The following is a 17,122-nucleotide window of genomic DNA, read 5'->3' on the forward strand; positions in this document are numbered from 1 at the left end:
CATTCATAATGTATTATCGCAAAAAGGGACAAGCTACAAAATTGAGGCTAATAATAGATTTGTGTTAAATCAACTTACAAGATATTTCATGAACATTTTTGATATTATTACGAAGAGCAAATTTCTTACAATAACCATTGACATAAGTACTAATAAAAAACTAATTTTATATTGACTAAAATTAATCATTCACTACTGTACAACACAATGAAATTAAAATTGAGGAGAAATACTGTATTCATTAATCAATAATGATATTTAGTTTTTTATGAACATTTTAACATCAATATATCTTTGTATACTAGAATGAAACTTAATAGTGAAACTAGCATATCAAAAATAATATTTATAAACACATTATGATACTGTAATGAATACAAATATAACATGTATTAAAATAACAACTGTAGGTTAAAATTGGGACCGATTTAATATGTAATACTATTTACAAAAACAATCGGAAAAAATTGCTTGTGTAAAATAATATTAGATTTTATTATACAAAAACATAAGTTAGTTTTTCATTTATCTGTTTTTGTATATCTCAGAGCAAAAATTATTTCTATGCATATTTTATATGCAAATGACAATAATGAAAGTAATTTTCCATTTCAAAAGGTTTTCCTTACAAATTTCCCGAAATTTTATAATTTATTCTTGTTTGTTGTAATAATACACAATTTTTTTTCAGTCCAAATTTTCTCGGAAAGGTTTCTTACGGACCAGGTGGTGTATGAATGGAAGGTATTTTGAATTAATTTGTATTTTTAATTGTTATAATTCTCGTGTTGGTTAATTACACATACTGGCATTTTATATGTTGTAAAATATATTGTGCTTTTAATAAAACATATTAAAGTATGTGACCTAGAATTATTCCAATGCACAATTTTTCTTCTTAATTTATTGCATTACACGATCACTGGCTTAATGTTCATCCAAAGAATTACGTTTATTTTCTACAATATCTTTCTAGCTTTTACTACTAATAATAAATTATTCCAGATAAATTTAAATTTTCTCTTTTTCCCTTGTCTACACTATCAAACTTTATGTGACAAAAATATGTGATGTGCCCATATATAGACAAGATGATGTCATATCACTACCATATTTGGGCATATCCCACTATATTTGGACACATAACATTTTTTTTGTTTGATAGTGTAGACAGAACTTTATACATTCTTCAGTATCACTTTCAACAACTGTATCTTTTCAAAATATTTTTCTTGTCATTTTAACTATGGAAATTCATTAATAAAGATTGTTTTTACTTGACAACCAATATAAACAAACATCCACAGAATGAAGTATGTAAGGCATGCCTACTTAAAATACTGTATGTTAATGACTTTCTGTTTCATTTCAACTCAACATTTATTTTTATATATTCAAATTTCCACAAATCCAAAACAAAACCATATAAGAGTCAAGAAACGGACAAATTTACCGTGTTTTATAATACAATTTATTTATTCTCTTTTTTTATAGCATTTTTGATCTGATAAATCTACATTTATTTCACGATGCCAGTAATGTGATTGCCATGCAGTCGGTAAGTGAACGTCGTGTTTTTGAACGCCACCATCTTTTTCAGGCTGTGTGAAATACAAGACTATAGTCAATATCAATCTATTAAAGCCATTTTCTCAATATATAATATTTAATATGACAAGCTGTCATTAATGTTTGTAATAACCTTTAAGTAATTACTTCTGACAGCTCTAATATCAACTGTGCTCACATCAAATTATGTTAATTTTACCAGACAAGCTACACTTAATTATGGCCAGTATAATGTAGTTTTATCTCGACTACAATTTGTTCATTGAATCCAGTTCAAGATAATGTATTAATGTTTTTAAGAAATGCATTTGTGATGGCAGAAATAAACTACAGTCGCACAATTAGATTCTATAAGCATGGGTTTAGTTTGCATGGCAATTAATACTGTTTGATATTTGATGAAAGGAGGTGTTGTAAATAAGCTCGGTCTAATCTACACTATCAAACTATGGAGGTAAATACCTAAAAAAAAGTGTGATGTGCTCATGGTAGTGATATGACATCATAATGTCCATATATGGGCATATCACATTTGTTTTCACATAAAGTTTGATAGTGTAGACAGAGCTTTACAATAATAAATTGCTACTGTTTTATTTTTTAGTTTCCATCCACTTACAGTAATAAAAGAAAGAAGGCTCTTCTTGCTGTGCTAGACAGGTATAGTATATCCCAAGCTTTAAATTAAAGAAATATAGTTGAACCCTTATTACCTTTGGTACCCAACGATGTGTACCCCTAAGTAGGGTGTTCCCTTGAATATTGATTGGCTGTACATTAAAAATATATAATGCCCTCATTTGTTTCACTGAAAAGTGTCTCCTAAATAGGAGTGCCCCAAAAAAAGATTCTATTGTATTGTTTCACATATTCTACTGATCCTCTGATCTTACTCCCACACTTGGAGTGATATTCTAGAGTGACGTTCTGGAGTGATATTCTGGAGTGATATTCTCTGGTGTGATATTCTAGAGTGACGTTCTGGAGTGACATTCTTGAGTGACATTCTTGAGTGATATTCCGGAGTGATATTCTGGAGTGATTTCTGGAGTGACTTTCTGGAGTGACATTCTGGAGTGATGTTCTGGAGTGACGTTCTGGAGTAGTGATGTTCTGGAGTGACATTCTGGAGTGATATTCTGGAGTGACATTCTGGAGTGACATTCTGGAGTGACATTCTGGAGTGATATTCTTGTAAAATAATCTATGTGAGCATAGGGCAAACTATTATAATTTGGTCCTCATGTTTAAACCCATATCCCAAGTTCAATGGGGTGACCATGCGCTGTAACTATAGAGAAATATTATGCCTTTAATTCTATTTTATATACTATAAATATTTTGTTGTAGGTTAGAAAATGACCAACATGATAAGGTGCCATACTTTGTGTTTGGAGATTTCAACTTCAGGCTGGACACGCATGATGTTGTCAAAGTAAGAAGAGCTTGATTTATCTTTTACAAATATGGTTAAGCTCTGTCCACACTATTAAACTTTATGTGACAACAAAATTTGACGTGCCTATATAGGCATATAATGATGTCATATCACTACCATATTTGGCATATCAATAACATATTAGGGCACATCACATTTTTTTTGTCAAACAAGTTTGATAGTGTAGACAGAGATTTATAATAACTGTGTTTTTATTTTCACTTTCTTTTTTATTATATCATCTATATTATTAAAGTAATCATGTGAAATGTTTAAACTGTTTAAGTACTGTAGCAGTTATGTAACATCTATAATTAGCCTATTATTCAATCACATTATAGTCATTAAACAACATGTGAATGATCACATTTATTTGTGGTAGGAAGGAATTATCATAATATAAATACTGTTCTCAAATTAGTGTCAATTTAATACACCATTTTTAGCTTTTCAACAAAACCATTATTATTGTACTTTGTTGTCTATTATTATACTATATTATATATATTATTATGTTATATATTATATATATTATTTTTATATTATTATATTGTATTTGCTTTTCTTCGCTCAGCTTCTAAATGTTTAATTTATTTGTTTGATGTTCTATAGGCACTGACAACATCTGCCTCTGGCGAGTACATAAAAGAGGACAATGATGTAGTAAAAGTTATATTTACTGAGAATGGAAATTCTGGAAAGGTAATACACTTGTTATCTGAACCAAATTGCATTTGATATTTTGATTATTATATAACTACTGCAGGTAAATTTTGCTTGAACTTTAATCTAACGTAGCTATCAGTGCAAGCTTGGTGGTAGAGGTATAAACACCAAGCTAATGTTATGTGACCGTGCTCACCATTCACACTTAGGCTAAGGGAAACACTTTCTGTTGTTGTTAAAGCTTGGTTCCCACTAGAACGTAACGCAAGGACGTAAACGCAACGCAAGCGTTTTAACCAATGACAAGCCAAGTTATATATAGTTAGCAATCACAAGCGAATAAGCCATCGCTTTTGATTGGTCAATTTACTTGCGTTGCGTTACGTCCTTGCGTTGCGTCGCTAGTGGGAACCACGCTTATGAGAATAACGTGCACATTTTTTTGCAGGTGTTCAAAATGTTTAAAATATTGTATAGATTCATTTAAACATTTTTTCTGCATAATAATAGGTTGTGTTAACACTAGAAAAGAAGAAATTTGAGGCAAGTGAAATATCACCAAATAAAGCCAAATGGGTAATTATTCTCTGTTTTTTTAAAGATAAATGATTGTAAAATTTTACCAATAGATGGCAGAAAATTAAATATAAACCTAGACACAGAAACAATATTTTTACACATTTTTTTTTAAACATGGTGTTTTCAGAAAACTTTTCTGATACCTTTGGGCTGTCCCAAATTGCTGATTTCTGGGCAAGTGTATATTATTCCGAATTCATTTTAATACCGGGCAATAGGAATAAATTTTACTTATGAAACATTAATAATATTGTTTAACTTTTTTTTATTATTATCAGTTATTGCAATTTGACAAAGAGGCTGGTAGTTTTTCTGAGCATTTCTTGGAACACGAAAAGTCATTTGCACCAAGGTGAGAACATATTATTATTTATGACAATTTATAATAGGATGTGAAAAAAAGTTTAATTGTGTCACTGTGTTTTGTATGTGTTGTACCTTTGTCTGTGTAAAAGCTATACCAGTATATAAAATGTCCTAAGTCAATTAAATTTCAATTTTGCTTTTATTCCGGATTCACGTCCATAGTTACAAATCTATTGCAGCACATCAAAAAAACACAAATATAAATATATAAATTAAAAAAAAATACACAGGTTTTATATTTGTATTCTATTGTTATTTACATAATTTAATAATTAGAGAAGTGCAATTTACCTTTAATTATCTTTTCATTGTTTCTATTTTGGTTTAGCTACCCTTATAGTGAAGACATGAACCAGGGTGAGAACTACATGCAGACGCGTGTTCCGTCATGGTGTGACAGGGTCTTTTATTCAAAGAGTGCAAATGAATCGTTGATTATGGTACGTACTACAAGGTTTGCTTGGTGAATAAACACTAAAGTTCTGTCTACACTATCAAAGTTTATGTGACAAAAAAATGTGATGTGCCCATATATGGACATGATGATGTCATGTCACTACCGTATTTGGGCATTTCACTACCATATTAAGGCACATCACACTTTTTTTGTCCAACTAGTTTGATAGTGTAGACAGAGATTTTAAAAAAAAAGTCATGTTCCAATAGAAACTCCCTATGAACCAGTATTTATTTTTTGAAAGATTATGTAGCCAAATGTGATAAGGTACAATTTACCTAACTTTTACTTTACCTTTATTTTAAAAAGATTGAAAACGAGGAAAAAAAGAAGGTACATACAAACATTTCTTTATTTATGATTTTATTTTAATCGTTCATATTATTATTTATCCTTTGTCTTCTCCTTTAGACGAATGACAATCAAGCAGAGTATGAAGTGATTGGGGCTGACGTATGCATGGGGGATCACAAGGTAAGTATAAAGCTCTGTCCACACTATCAAACTAGTTTGACAAAAAAGTGTGATGTGCCCAAATATGGTAGTGATATGCCCATATGAAATCATTGATATAATGTTATGTAAAAGTTTTAATATGATAAAAGAAGAAATATGATAGCAGAAAAAATATGATAGAAGAAGAAATATGATTTAATTGTGCTTAATTATTTTCTCAATTGCAGCCAGTTTATCTTCACTTCTCTTTAGCGAATTCAAAAGGTAACAGTCGTCAAAGTAATAACAAAAGTAGTGATTCTGATATTTCGTGTTGTACAGTTCTTTGACACCTGTGTCATTTCCTCTTGTGTGCAATTGTCTGTATGGCGCCCTCACTTGTTGTAAGTTATCACTATTAACTCTTGCATGTTGTCTTCACTAAAAATTGTGATTGTGACTTTTTTCGTTTTCTTTTCTTCACAAATTGTCATTTTTCAATAAAATAATACAGAAAGGTTAATTTTTTAAATAATTATAAGGGTTAATAGCAACAGTGTGTTAGTATATTAATTGAAAAAATAATAATTAAATGTATGACCAAAAGACATTTTTCAGAGCAATTTAACAGAAAAATTTATCTAATTTGTTATTTTCCATAAAAGTGAATGGATTAGAAAACAGAAGTTTAAAGTTACAATGAAATGAACTATAATTTGTTTTAATTTAAATAATAATCACTAATGTATTCATATAGTAGGACATTTTCAAGTTAAAGACACCTTCCCTACAATTTGTGACGTTTTGTAAAAATAATACATATATATCACTTTAAAAACATTAAACCAGGTCATTCCTTGTCTTAAATGTACGTTTTATGGTAAATTATGATAAAAAGTGAGAAACAATGCACTACCTAAGTAGCTCGCGGCGATCGACCTCTCGTGGACGGTCTTTAGGCCTAGCTTAGTTTTGTAGGCCTAGCTGGTAAACATCGGTAACGTACGAACATCGTACGCTAGCTAAATACCTAGCCTGACGTTGTATAGTTGCTGCATTAATTGTCTTTCAATTTTTGCCAGACTACGTTGATACAAATGGGGGAAAACCCGGTATTTTCGCTGAAAAGTTAGAAGTTTTCCATTTGTTTTGGCCTCACGATCGATCGAAAAGTGGGTGAATTACAGAAAAAAAACAAAAATATCAATCCGCGCGCAATGCATTTTGGGATTTATAGCGGGCCGCTATAATTATTAGAATCGACTTATTTTTCACATTTTTAACCATTTAAAGACGAAAAAATTTATCGCAATAGGACCATATAGTATTATTTTTACATTAAATATAGTTTGTGATCTTAAATTAGATCTAAAAAACGTAGGGAAGGTGTCTTTAACTATGTGGCTAGCATAAAGATTACAAAAATAAAGCGTAGCTGCACGTTAGTTTAAATTTGAGTTTTAGAAGCTATCACAACATTGACTGGTATTTGAGCATGTTTATTACACTCCACTGGTCCTTGTAATAAAAAGTTAATATTATTTTAGAGAACACATAGATATGTCACAGTACTGTATATGTTTTATAAAATAAATCATTTAAAAACTACTTTATACTCTAATATTGTTCCATGTTATTTACATTTAGAGTACACCTACATATTAGTCAGACTCTCTTCTATTTACTCCATATGTCTATAATATAAATTATATAAAAACTACTTTTTTTAAAAGAGCATACCAAAAAGTCTTTACTAACTCATGATGAAGTCATTATTAATTATTATTAATCTATTTTATCGAACTAATGGTTATGGAAAATTAAGTAATATTTAATAATCAATGTACACATAGGGCCTGTTCAGACTTAGTCAAGTTACCTGCTATTGCTAAGTTGGCTACATAGAAAAATTATCTCTAACTTTGATTGGTAGGTAACCAACTAATACCTGGGTAAATTATTAAGGCTAAATGCGGCCATAGATGTATCACAATTTTGTTACAACTTAAAACCATAATGTGGAAATCACTCATCGACATATTTTTTTCTAGTCTTTCTCTTGAAAATGTTTAAAATGATGTGCATATTTTATTTTATAACATGTTTTTGCTGTTTTTATTTCTGTACCTGGCACAGTATAGATTTTGATCAAAAGTGAATCCCTGTTTTGCTTCACTCCCCCTTTGTGTAAGTTTATTGTTTTATCATTTTTATGATCAATTTTTTTTTTCCATTTTTTCTGCTACCATGTTAGAGGTCTACAGAGTTGAATAACAATCTCATATGATACAGTTGTTTTGAAACAAAGCAGAATGTCAAACATCTTTGGCTAAATTGTAGATCTTCCCATTTCCTTTCTTTCTTGAGTGTTAATTCCTTGGGAATGAACTTTTGATGCATCTATGTCGTTGCATTCTGTCCGCATCCTTGCGTTGCATCTACGTCCTAAAGCTCTGTCTACACTATCAAACTAGTTTCACAAAAAAAGTGTGATGTGTCCAAATATGGTAGTGATATACCCAAATATGATAGTGGTATGACATCATCATGTCAATATATGGGCACATCACATTTTTTTGTCACATAAAGTTTGATAGCGTAGACAGAGCTTTACGTGATGTTCTAGTGGAAATCAATGTTTACAAGAGTTGCTTGTGTTTCATGTTTGCAACAAAACAATTAAATGTGATTTTGTTATTAAACAATATAGAAGCAATCTAATACCCTCTAACCTTGTTTTATATATGTATTTAGTTTTACACATTAACATTGTGTGCACATTTTTACACTCAAGCACTGCACTGCATGTTTAACATTATACCTGTATAATTCAATAGGGACTTTTCAAAGACATGACGTAACATCAAGCTTTCGAAACAAAAGCTTGTTGTGTGTATAATTCTGAAATTGGGTATCATAACCCTATATTATTAAATTTGTGCAATCAAAAATATCCCTACTTTTGGGGATATAAGCACTTAGTACTTCATAGTAATGTGCTTTAAGAACAAATGCAAATTCATTTCACAGAATTTTAAGGCAGTGTTCATAAAATTCCTTATTATTTTGATTTTAACTCAAAAGTTTGGTGGTATCATACATGATGTAAATGCAAATTGATTTGAAAAGAATTTCTATTGAGATTATTTTTAGATATTAATTAGTGTTTTGCATGTCTACTAATTAATGTATGTTGATACTGTTTATATACCTATGAGAGTTATAAGATAAAACTGCCACTTTTCAGGAACATTTTCTAATGATCTCCAAATTTTATGTTTAACTTTACATTTTGATTAATGAAATTACTAAGTACAGTGGAAACCATATTTAGGGGAGACCTTCCAAAGAAAACAATGTATCCTTGTTATGGTGTACCCTGGATAGAGGTTGGCTGTAGTGTTAAAACATACATTGACCTTTATTCGTTATGCAAAGTTTCCCTTTAATAGTGGTGTACTAAAAGAGTTCCTCTGCTGTACCTCAAATTAACAGTCTTCAAAATGTTCTTTAACATTTTAGTGGCAACTTTAACTAATGATAATCGTTATTATAGAATTTTTTTTTATAATTGTTTACTATTGATCTTTGCTATGTTAGTAGAAGAATGACATAACATGTATTATATAATCATATTGCATTAATATATATTTCTTTATTACTCTGCATGTATTAAATGCTTACATTTCTTTCCCTTCTGAATGATATTTATCCTTAAAACATGCTATTTTTGTTACCTTTTCTGCATCCCCAAAGTTTTCGTTTAAATTAAAAGACGCTTAAAATCTCATTGAATGATAAAAACAGTTTTTGGAATGTTTATGTTTTTGGCAGTCTAGTTTCTAGACGGCAATTCAGCTTAATATTTGTAGAAAGAAAACATTTTTGGCATCCATGGCGTGTCATAAATATACTTCCAATGAAATTTTTGAACAAATAAAAACACCCTCTGGTGGCTTTGTATGAAAAGAAAACAATAATTTTGTGAAGTGTTTCCTGCAAAACCAAAACAATTTCTTTTTAAAAAATTCAACTGTTTATCAGAAAATTCTGCTTTTTCATGAGACAAATTTTACAGTATTTATAACAAATTTTCTTACCTCCAAATTAATTTCTATTTTTTTAAAATTCCTATTTTTGTTCTGTTGATTTCCTTCCTTTATTTAATGAACTTTCATTTGGATTGCTTTCTGCTTCAGGGAATAATATATCTCCGCTGAGAAATGCCATGCTGACTATATTATATATGTGCACGTTGGGCCCTAGAGTCATCTGATTTTAAGTGCTACCCATCATACTAATATCTGGTAAACTCATGCTGTTCAAATTGTCTGGTGCAATGTCTGTGTAAAGGCTCTTTCACACCTGTCCCGGCATGGTTTCGGTCCAGCACCGGCAAATCAAGTTGAACATGAATCTTTCGTTTTCACGATACTCGAAACGTCACTAGATATGCGCATAGCCATGTGAAAACAAAGCATTCATGTACGATTTGATTTGCTGGTGTCTGACCGGAACAGTGGCAGAACATGTGTGAAAGACCCTCAATGCCTGGTTTTTATAAAATCTACATGCAGTCATATTGGTGTGTTCAGTTTACTGTAGGAGTGATATTCATAACAGCAAATTCTTGGTACACATTAATAGGAATGATTCTTTCATACAATAATACAGAGATACCAAATTTTGAAAAGAGAGTGAGATCAAAGGGAAATCCAATAGGGCCCACTTAATTTCCAAAATTACAATGCAAAAAATATGAAATTCAGTTCAGCACTTGCTTTCTTAATTTTTAGGCCTTGGGGACCCCCTATTTCAAAACTATACGCCACTGGAGAATGCAGTATTCCCCAACAATGCAGTATCTTGAAATGTACTCTACAGTTTACTTTTTCAAACACGTTTTGATAAATAAACCAATAAAAGTGAATACTACTGAAAAAAAGAGAGATTTCATCTGCAAATTTAAAATATTTTAGCCTGACTTTTTTTACTACATAGCCATCCATAAAAATGGCCAATCATCATCTATTAATTCACTGTTTACTGGGGAGGAGGTTGTCATTGCTCTGCTTTGTATTGATTTTATTAAAACCAGGCTTCATTTCAGTTTACCTTTGGTCAACTGCTAGTTTTTTATTATTATTATTATTATTGGCCATTTTATAGAATAATGCAAGATGCATGTAGACTATTCTTCTGCTTGTATTTTATGGGTATTTGCATTATGGAAAATGAATTTTCATATATTATTTGCATGACTTATCCTACCTGTCTACATTATCTTATGCTTAGAATTTCATCTTGTTACAGTTTAATATTTAATCTTTTAAAAAGAAAACAGAGCATAATACAATGGAAGCCACTTGCCTATTTACTAATTGTAGATCTGCCTCTGTTATATTTTATTGACCATCTGAATATCTTGTATGATCGTCATATCATCATCATTATTTTCATCATCATCATCGTCATCATCATTATCAATGATTTTCATCATCATCATCATCATCTTCATCATCATTATCATCATCATTATCTATGTGCATCATTATTTTCATCATTGTCATCAGCATTATCATCATCATTGTCATCATCAGCATTATCATCATCATCGTCATCATCATCATCATCATCATCATTATAATTATCTATGTGCATCATTATTATTTTTCATCATCATTGTCATCATCAGCATTATCATCATCATTGTCATCATCAGCATTATCATCATCAATGTCATCATCAGCATTATCATCATCATTGTCATCATAATTATCTATATGCATCATTATTTTCATCATCATAACCATGGTTATGTTCATATTTATCATAGAATGGTTATAACCATCATCACTTTCCTGTATCTTTTAATAGGGTTTTATACCTATATTTGATATTTGTTTTTCAAAATTGATTTTTTTCCATTGCTATAACATTTGTTTGAATTTTCATTTTAAATTTTGTTTCACATTTTATAGTGAAATGCACTTCAATTTATTCCCTGATAGTTAGAATTTTCCCCAAGATGCAAGACCATCTTTATGTTGACCTGACCCTAAATTTTGCACATTGTAATGCAGAAGATAGGACATCAAATTAAACTCAGCCCTTCATTTCACCATTTATAGGCCCTCCCCACTTCCCCCTTTATTTCAAAATCTGGGATCCGCCCCTAAGAAAAGTAATATCTAAAGAGTTTAGAACTTATGGTGCTGGTAAATTGTGGAGAACCCCATGAGTAAATGGAAACTTATACCCCTCGTGTAGCACACATATTGAGGTGTCAACACATGCGTTTTGTATGGCATTTAGCAAGGCAGTGTGAAAGTGGTATTAACTGTAGCCCTATATGAAAATGCATTTTATCTAAAAGTGAGAAAGTGATTATCTAAAATGAATATGAAAAACTGTAAAGAAGCATGAATGAATTGTGCTTTTACAATATCTTGCCTTGCTTTGCAGATTTTGAAAATCAAGACATTGTCTGGAGAAAGTTCAACAATCTGTCACCAATCTTTAAAGAAACTGCTGTGTAGATGTTACCCAGTTGTCTGGTTACTGCTGTCTGCAGGATCAATAAGAATTCAGAAGAACCTGTAAGGTGTTTAGAAGATCTTGACATTGCCGAGAATGAGAAGATTCTGTAATCAAAAGAGAAATTGCTAAGTTAAAAGAATTTCTGTGAAAGTGTTCTCCACTTCTTCAATGAAGCTTAATGAAATCTTAAATGTTTGTTTCCATTTACTGGATTATATGAAGTACAGCTCTTTTTATATGTCCAGGTGTCTGTATCATAAAGCTATTCATACAGAAATCTGCACCATATTTGAAGAAGCTAGACTTTACAGTCCCTTTTAACCGCCACAGATCTTCAAGTCTTTAACTTTAATCCAAACCATCTATGATAGAATCATAATTTAAGTCATCTAAATATTATTGACTTCTCAATCTGATATACTGAGGCTGAATTTTAAACGATTTTAATATAATCTCTGAAATGCTTTATTTTTAGCTCAATGTTTATGCACATGATTTTGGACAAAATGTATTTTATTCTTTTTACGTTGTTTATAGATTTCATATTTAACATTTTTAAATAGCAGTAATAATAATTAGTAGAAACCATCTTTAAGATAACTATGGTTGACACTACCGATTATTATATTACTGTTTTATTAAATACCACCTTTTTGTTTTTTTACACTATACAAATAATTTTATTTTAGTTTGATTTTATGACCAAAGAAGGAACATTTTAATTGAAATAAACGTAATTAAAATCTCCAAAAAGTATGTACTTTTGACAAAGCAGAAGGTTAAAATTTGTTATGTTAAAAGTACAAAATTTGGTTAGCTTTTTACACATCTCCCATCGATTCAGAAATATTATCAATATAATGTAAATGAATAATACATTATGCAAAGAGCGTTTTAACACTTTTTCCTAAGTGTGGTATTTTAGTCATAGTAGTTTAAATATTAATTATATTTTGTTTAAGTTATTTTTGTTCTGCTGCTGGTCATGCGATTTTAATCGCTCCTAAGATTGTTTTTAATCTCAATAGATTGTTTTTAATCTGTCATTAGAATGTTTTTAATCTCTCATTAGATTGTTTTTAATCACTCCTTAGATTGTTTTTATAATGTGCTTTTTATGCCAGTTTAAAACTTTGTATCAGTTGTTTTGCTCTTTATGAATGGAAAATAATTTAGAATTTCTTCTGAAATTTGAATTTTAATTTACTTGATCAAAATAGATTCATTAATATTTATGAGCATATGAATATTTATGAGGTTATGAATATTTATATATAAATGATGAATATTCATGCACACAAGATGGTATATTGATTTTCATTGATGTAAAAAGTTGTTAACATAGGATCCCAAAGGGAATAATACGTAGCTTAAGTTAGGATGTTGCCCTGACAAAGAGGGTTTGAGCAAATACAATATAGTATTATGAAAATACTGATTATTATGTAAATTTAGAGTTATTTATTCAAGAATTGTCATCAGCGTTTAAATATTCATTAATTATGTTTAGTATGCGTATTGTTGTTATGTTATGTAACATCTAACCTTATGTAAGTTTCTTGTTAGATATTGTTTGAGTTTGAACTTTTTTCTACCTCATATTGCGTTTAATCTATCTGGCATTATCTTTATACAAATACCAGACTGCTGTCACTGTCAAAATTTATTAATTGTATTTCGTTTCAACTATTTTATGTTATTCATTACAGTACAGTATTGATTGTAAACAAGATGTTTTTAAAATTCTCATTCACATTTTTCTTAAATTTCATTGATTTTCTTAAATGTCACTCATTTTCTTAAATATTGAAAAGTGAATAGCTCCCTCTTTATTTTTACTAAAGTTTTTGTGAAATTCTTAGCAGCCTATACTATACAGTAAGAGGCAAATTTATTTTGATTTTAAGCTTTTTAATGCCATAGTTACAAAAGGTAAATGTATTGGATTTTATCATTAATACTTGTCCTTTTACATCGTATTTTCTCTACACTAGGCTGAATAACGTGTTTTTATTAACTTTTTTTTTTCATTTTAATAGTTATCTTCATATTTCATGTTGGTGTTATATTGTCCCGTGTGAGTCTTTCCTTGTATATACACTCTATGTACAGTAATTAGAATAATGAAAACATTGTAATTAGTAATTGTATTTACAAATTAACACAAAATAGTTCTTATACTAAGAGTTGATGTTATCGCCCATTTTACCTTTTCTTAAATATAATGAAATAAGTGGAATGTTGCAATTTAATTGATAAATTATGAATGTATCTTAAATATTATAATAAATAATAATAGACTTGTAGATATTCTAAGGTGTTTTACCTTTCTAGTACCTATTAATATTAGGATGCCAATTTTCCCGGTCCAATGATTGATACGTGTATATTTAAGGTATAATTAAAAACCGATATGATCGTTATGATAGGCACCACAGAGAAACTCAAATTGGACGCGCGCGTACAAAAACCGTACCATTGTTATCAGTATTTAAACGCGCGCGTCGACAACACGTATCTTATCAGCGTTTAAACGCGCGCGTTAAATATATGTACAATTGTTAACGTTTACGCGCGCGTGTCAGAGTATATGTATCTATGTGGTGTCTTTACAGTGTATGGCCAAATTGTGTATTAAGGATATTATTAATATTCTGTTATTTTTAGGCTGTATTTTAAATTATTCGACCAAGAAATAACATTTGAAAGAAACTACATTACAAATGTGTTTGTTCATTTTTTATATGATGATACACAATTCCTTTAAATTTGAAATGGAGGTTATGTGTGTGGTTTCAAATTTAGTTTGTTAATATTGCGAATTACGGCCATTTAATAAAGATTGAAATATATCGAACTGTTATACCGTACGATAGATTGGTGCTCGATTATATCATAGACCATTTTTATCATTTAACAAACCATACAACAAGCCAACATTTAAATCTTAAATCGAACCACCGATTGGTGAAAATCATAAATGTGTTTTACGCGTATTCGTGATCGGTACTGTTGTCAATGCGAAAATGGTCTGTAATATAATACAACAATTATTACAATATTTTGTATTGTTTACTACTGTGGTTCTTGTTAAATACTGATTTTAATACTCAAGTCTTGTTTTAGCTAATAATATTCAATTGTTGGCGGGAAACTAATAAATATACTATGTATGTACTGAGAGAAAGTTTGTCAAAATGTGTGTTTCTTTTTGCTGTTTGTATGCGTCTGCCTTTTCATGTATTCCTGCTTATATAAAGCAAAGCAACAAAATCATGTTTGTAAACAAACATAATGTTAGAAAAACTATGACTATGAAAAGTTACATAATGGAAATAAACGTGTGATGAACCCACATAAGACAAAAAATATATATATATATATATATATATATATATATATATATATATATATATATATATATATAAAGCAGTTGTTACAATCAAATCCGGATCGAAAAATAAAACATGCCTTTAATTTTAAACTTACTAATATTAAATTATAAATTGGTTACGAGATATACAATGGGCTTACATTATTACACTATTTCTAAGTTTTCTGTTATTGGGATAACAAGTTAAAGAATTATATTGTTACAATTATGATACATTCATTTATTATTTAATGAATGGTTTGAAGAAAGTAACTATTTTATCAACTTATATGCCTAACATTCAAATCTTTATAATAATGAATACAATCGATATAAAAACCAAGCTACAAATAGAATAACAGTGTTTTGCCACACGGAGACGGTGGCATTTAACGAACTCATATCATGGAGTTGTAAATTATTTTTATTTATACCTCCATGCTTATGTTATACAAAAATACAACGAATAAACGTAAGTTGTGGCTTAAAAAGTTTTATTTAGTAACTGAACATTCATCCATATAAAACTATACATAAAGATAATAAGTCAATAACTTTATATATCAATAAAGTTGTCTAATTCAAAGTAGACATCCCTTAAATAACGAAATCGTTTAAATGAAATGTTTAATATAAAGTTAAAATATCTTTAATGTGTATATCAACAGGACATTTAAGATGTTTAAAGACTAGGTTTTCGTATATGACATTTGCCGAGGGGCAGTACGTTTAGCCTGTTATATCTAAATGACTTCATTTGCGATGATTTAATCGAAACGCTCTAAACGATCTGCAAAATGAACGTAAATGGAATTTATTTTAATGTATCTTTATTCTCTTGAATAGCCGTACAAGTGATCATCTCTAATTAACTCGTGTCTTGTAGAACAATATAACCGTCAGATTTCGATAATGAGTAAAATTGGTCCTGTGGGATGTGATGCAAGGGACTTGAGACGTTCTAAGGCAGTGAGAAATTAGCATAAACTAGTCGTTTAAGATCAACTACCAGGCCTAGGACTCAATGATGAATAATGCCTGCTCGTAATTTAAAGTGGTATTGTATAAGCTGTTCAATTACTCGAGTCTATTTCACGATTAATAAACGACTTTTGCTAAATCCACCACTTAGTCGAAGTTATTCAGACAATTATGTACTGACAAATTAAATATGTTTACTTGTCATATAGGTCTTGTATCTAATTTTCATTTTCTAGTAAATTCAATTTAAAATGCATAACCGCAAGAGTTTTTTTAATAAAATAAATAAAAATAATTTTTTGTTTTTAAAGATGTATTGTCCCCCAAAAACATGAAAAATGAAGATTAATCAATCAGACTTTGAATACCTTATTTTGTAGTTAATATAAAGTTAGGCCTAATCACTTCCGTAGAAAAAATAATGTTTTCACTTGTAAAATTACAAAATAAGTGGTTAAATTCAACCAAAAATCCATTGGCTGGCAGCCAATCTGACCATTTTTGCTTTAAATTTTGTTCATTTGTTTAGATCCAATTTTTGGTTAAAGTGGAATACATATTACGTTACAATAAAATGGAATATTCAACAAAATTTTGTTAAGAATTATTTTTTCCGAGGGACAATACATCTTTAAAGTTCGATAAGAGCGATAAAGATAACATGTTATTCATTTGCATATACAGAAGCAGATGAATTAAACATTCCAATTACGTAATT

General features: G+C 29.7%; 1 protein-coding gene across 6 annotated transcripts in view; it reads left to right on the plus strand.

Annotated features, from left to right (window-relative positions):
• The window catches only part of LOC140046318 (inositol polyphosphate-5-phosphatase A-like), a 44,258-nt gene extending 29,004 nt beyond the window's left edge, over positions 1-15,254 (plus strand). Inside the window, exons 8-19 of one of the 6 annotated variants that reach the window (XR_011844759.1) lie at positions 692-744; positions 1,495-1,558; positions 2,174-2,229; positions 2,920-3,004; positions 3,620-3,709; positions 4,184-4,249; positions 4,531-4,604; positions 4,947-5,058; positions 5,487-5,549; positions 5,759-5,914; positions 7,652-7,697; positions 11,976-12,003. Coding sequence is in view for 4 of the 6 variants with exons in the window: in XM_072090916.1 (XP_071947017.1) it covers positions 692-744; positions 1,495-1,558; positions 2,174-2,229; positions 2,920-3,004; positions 3,620-3,709; positions 4,184-4,249; positions 4,531-4,604; positions 4,947-5,058; positions 5,487-5,549; positions 5,759-5,795; positions 9,710-9,786 (777 nt within the window). In the remaining 2 variants the exon portion in view is untranslated. Of the gene's footprint in view, positions 1-691; positions 745-1,494; positions 1,559-2,173; positions 2,230-2,919; positions 3,005-3,619; positions 3,710-4,183; positions 4,250-4,530; positions 4,605-4,946; positions 5,059-5,486; positions 5,550-5,758; positions 5,915-7,646; positions 7,698-9,709; positions 9,818-11,975 lie in introns of those variants that run through there. The other 5 variants (XR_011844758.1, XM_072090916.1, XM_072090918.1 and 2 more) reach the window with 5 other exon arrangements.
• Positions 15,255-17,122: the final 1,868 nt, after the last annotated feature.

This window comes from Antedon mediterranea, chromosome 4 (genome assembly GCF_964355755.1).
Source record: "Antedon mediterranea chromosome 4, ecAntMedi1.1, whole genome shotgun sequence".
Classification (NCBI taxonomy): Eukaryota; Metazoa; Echinodermata; class Crinoidea; order Comatulida; family Antedonidae; genus Antedon; species Antedon mediterranea.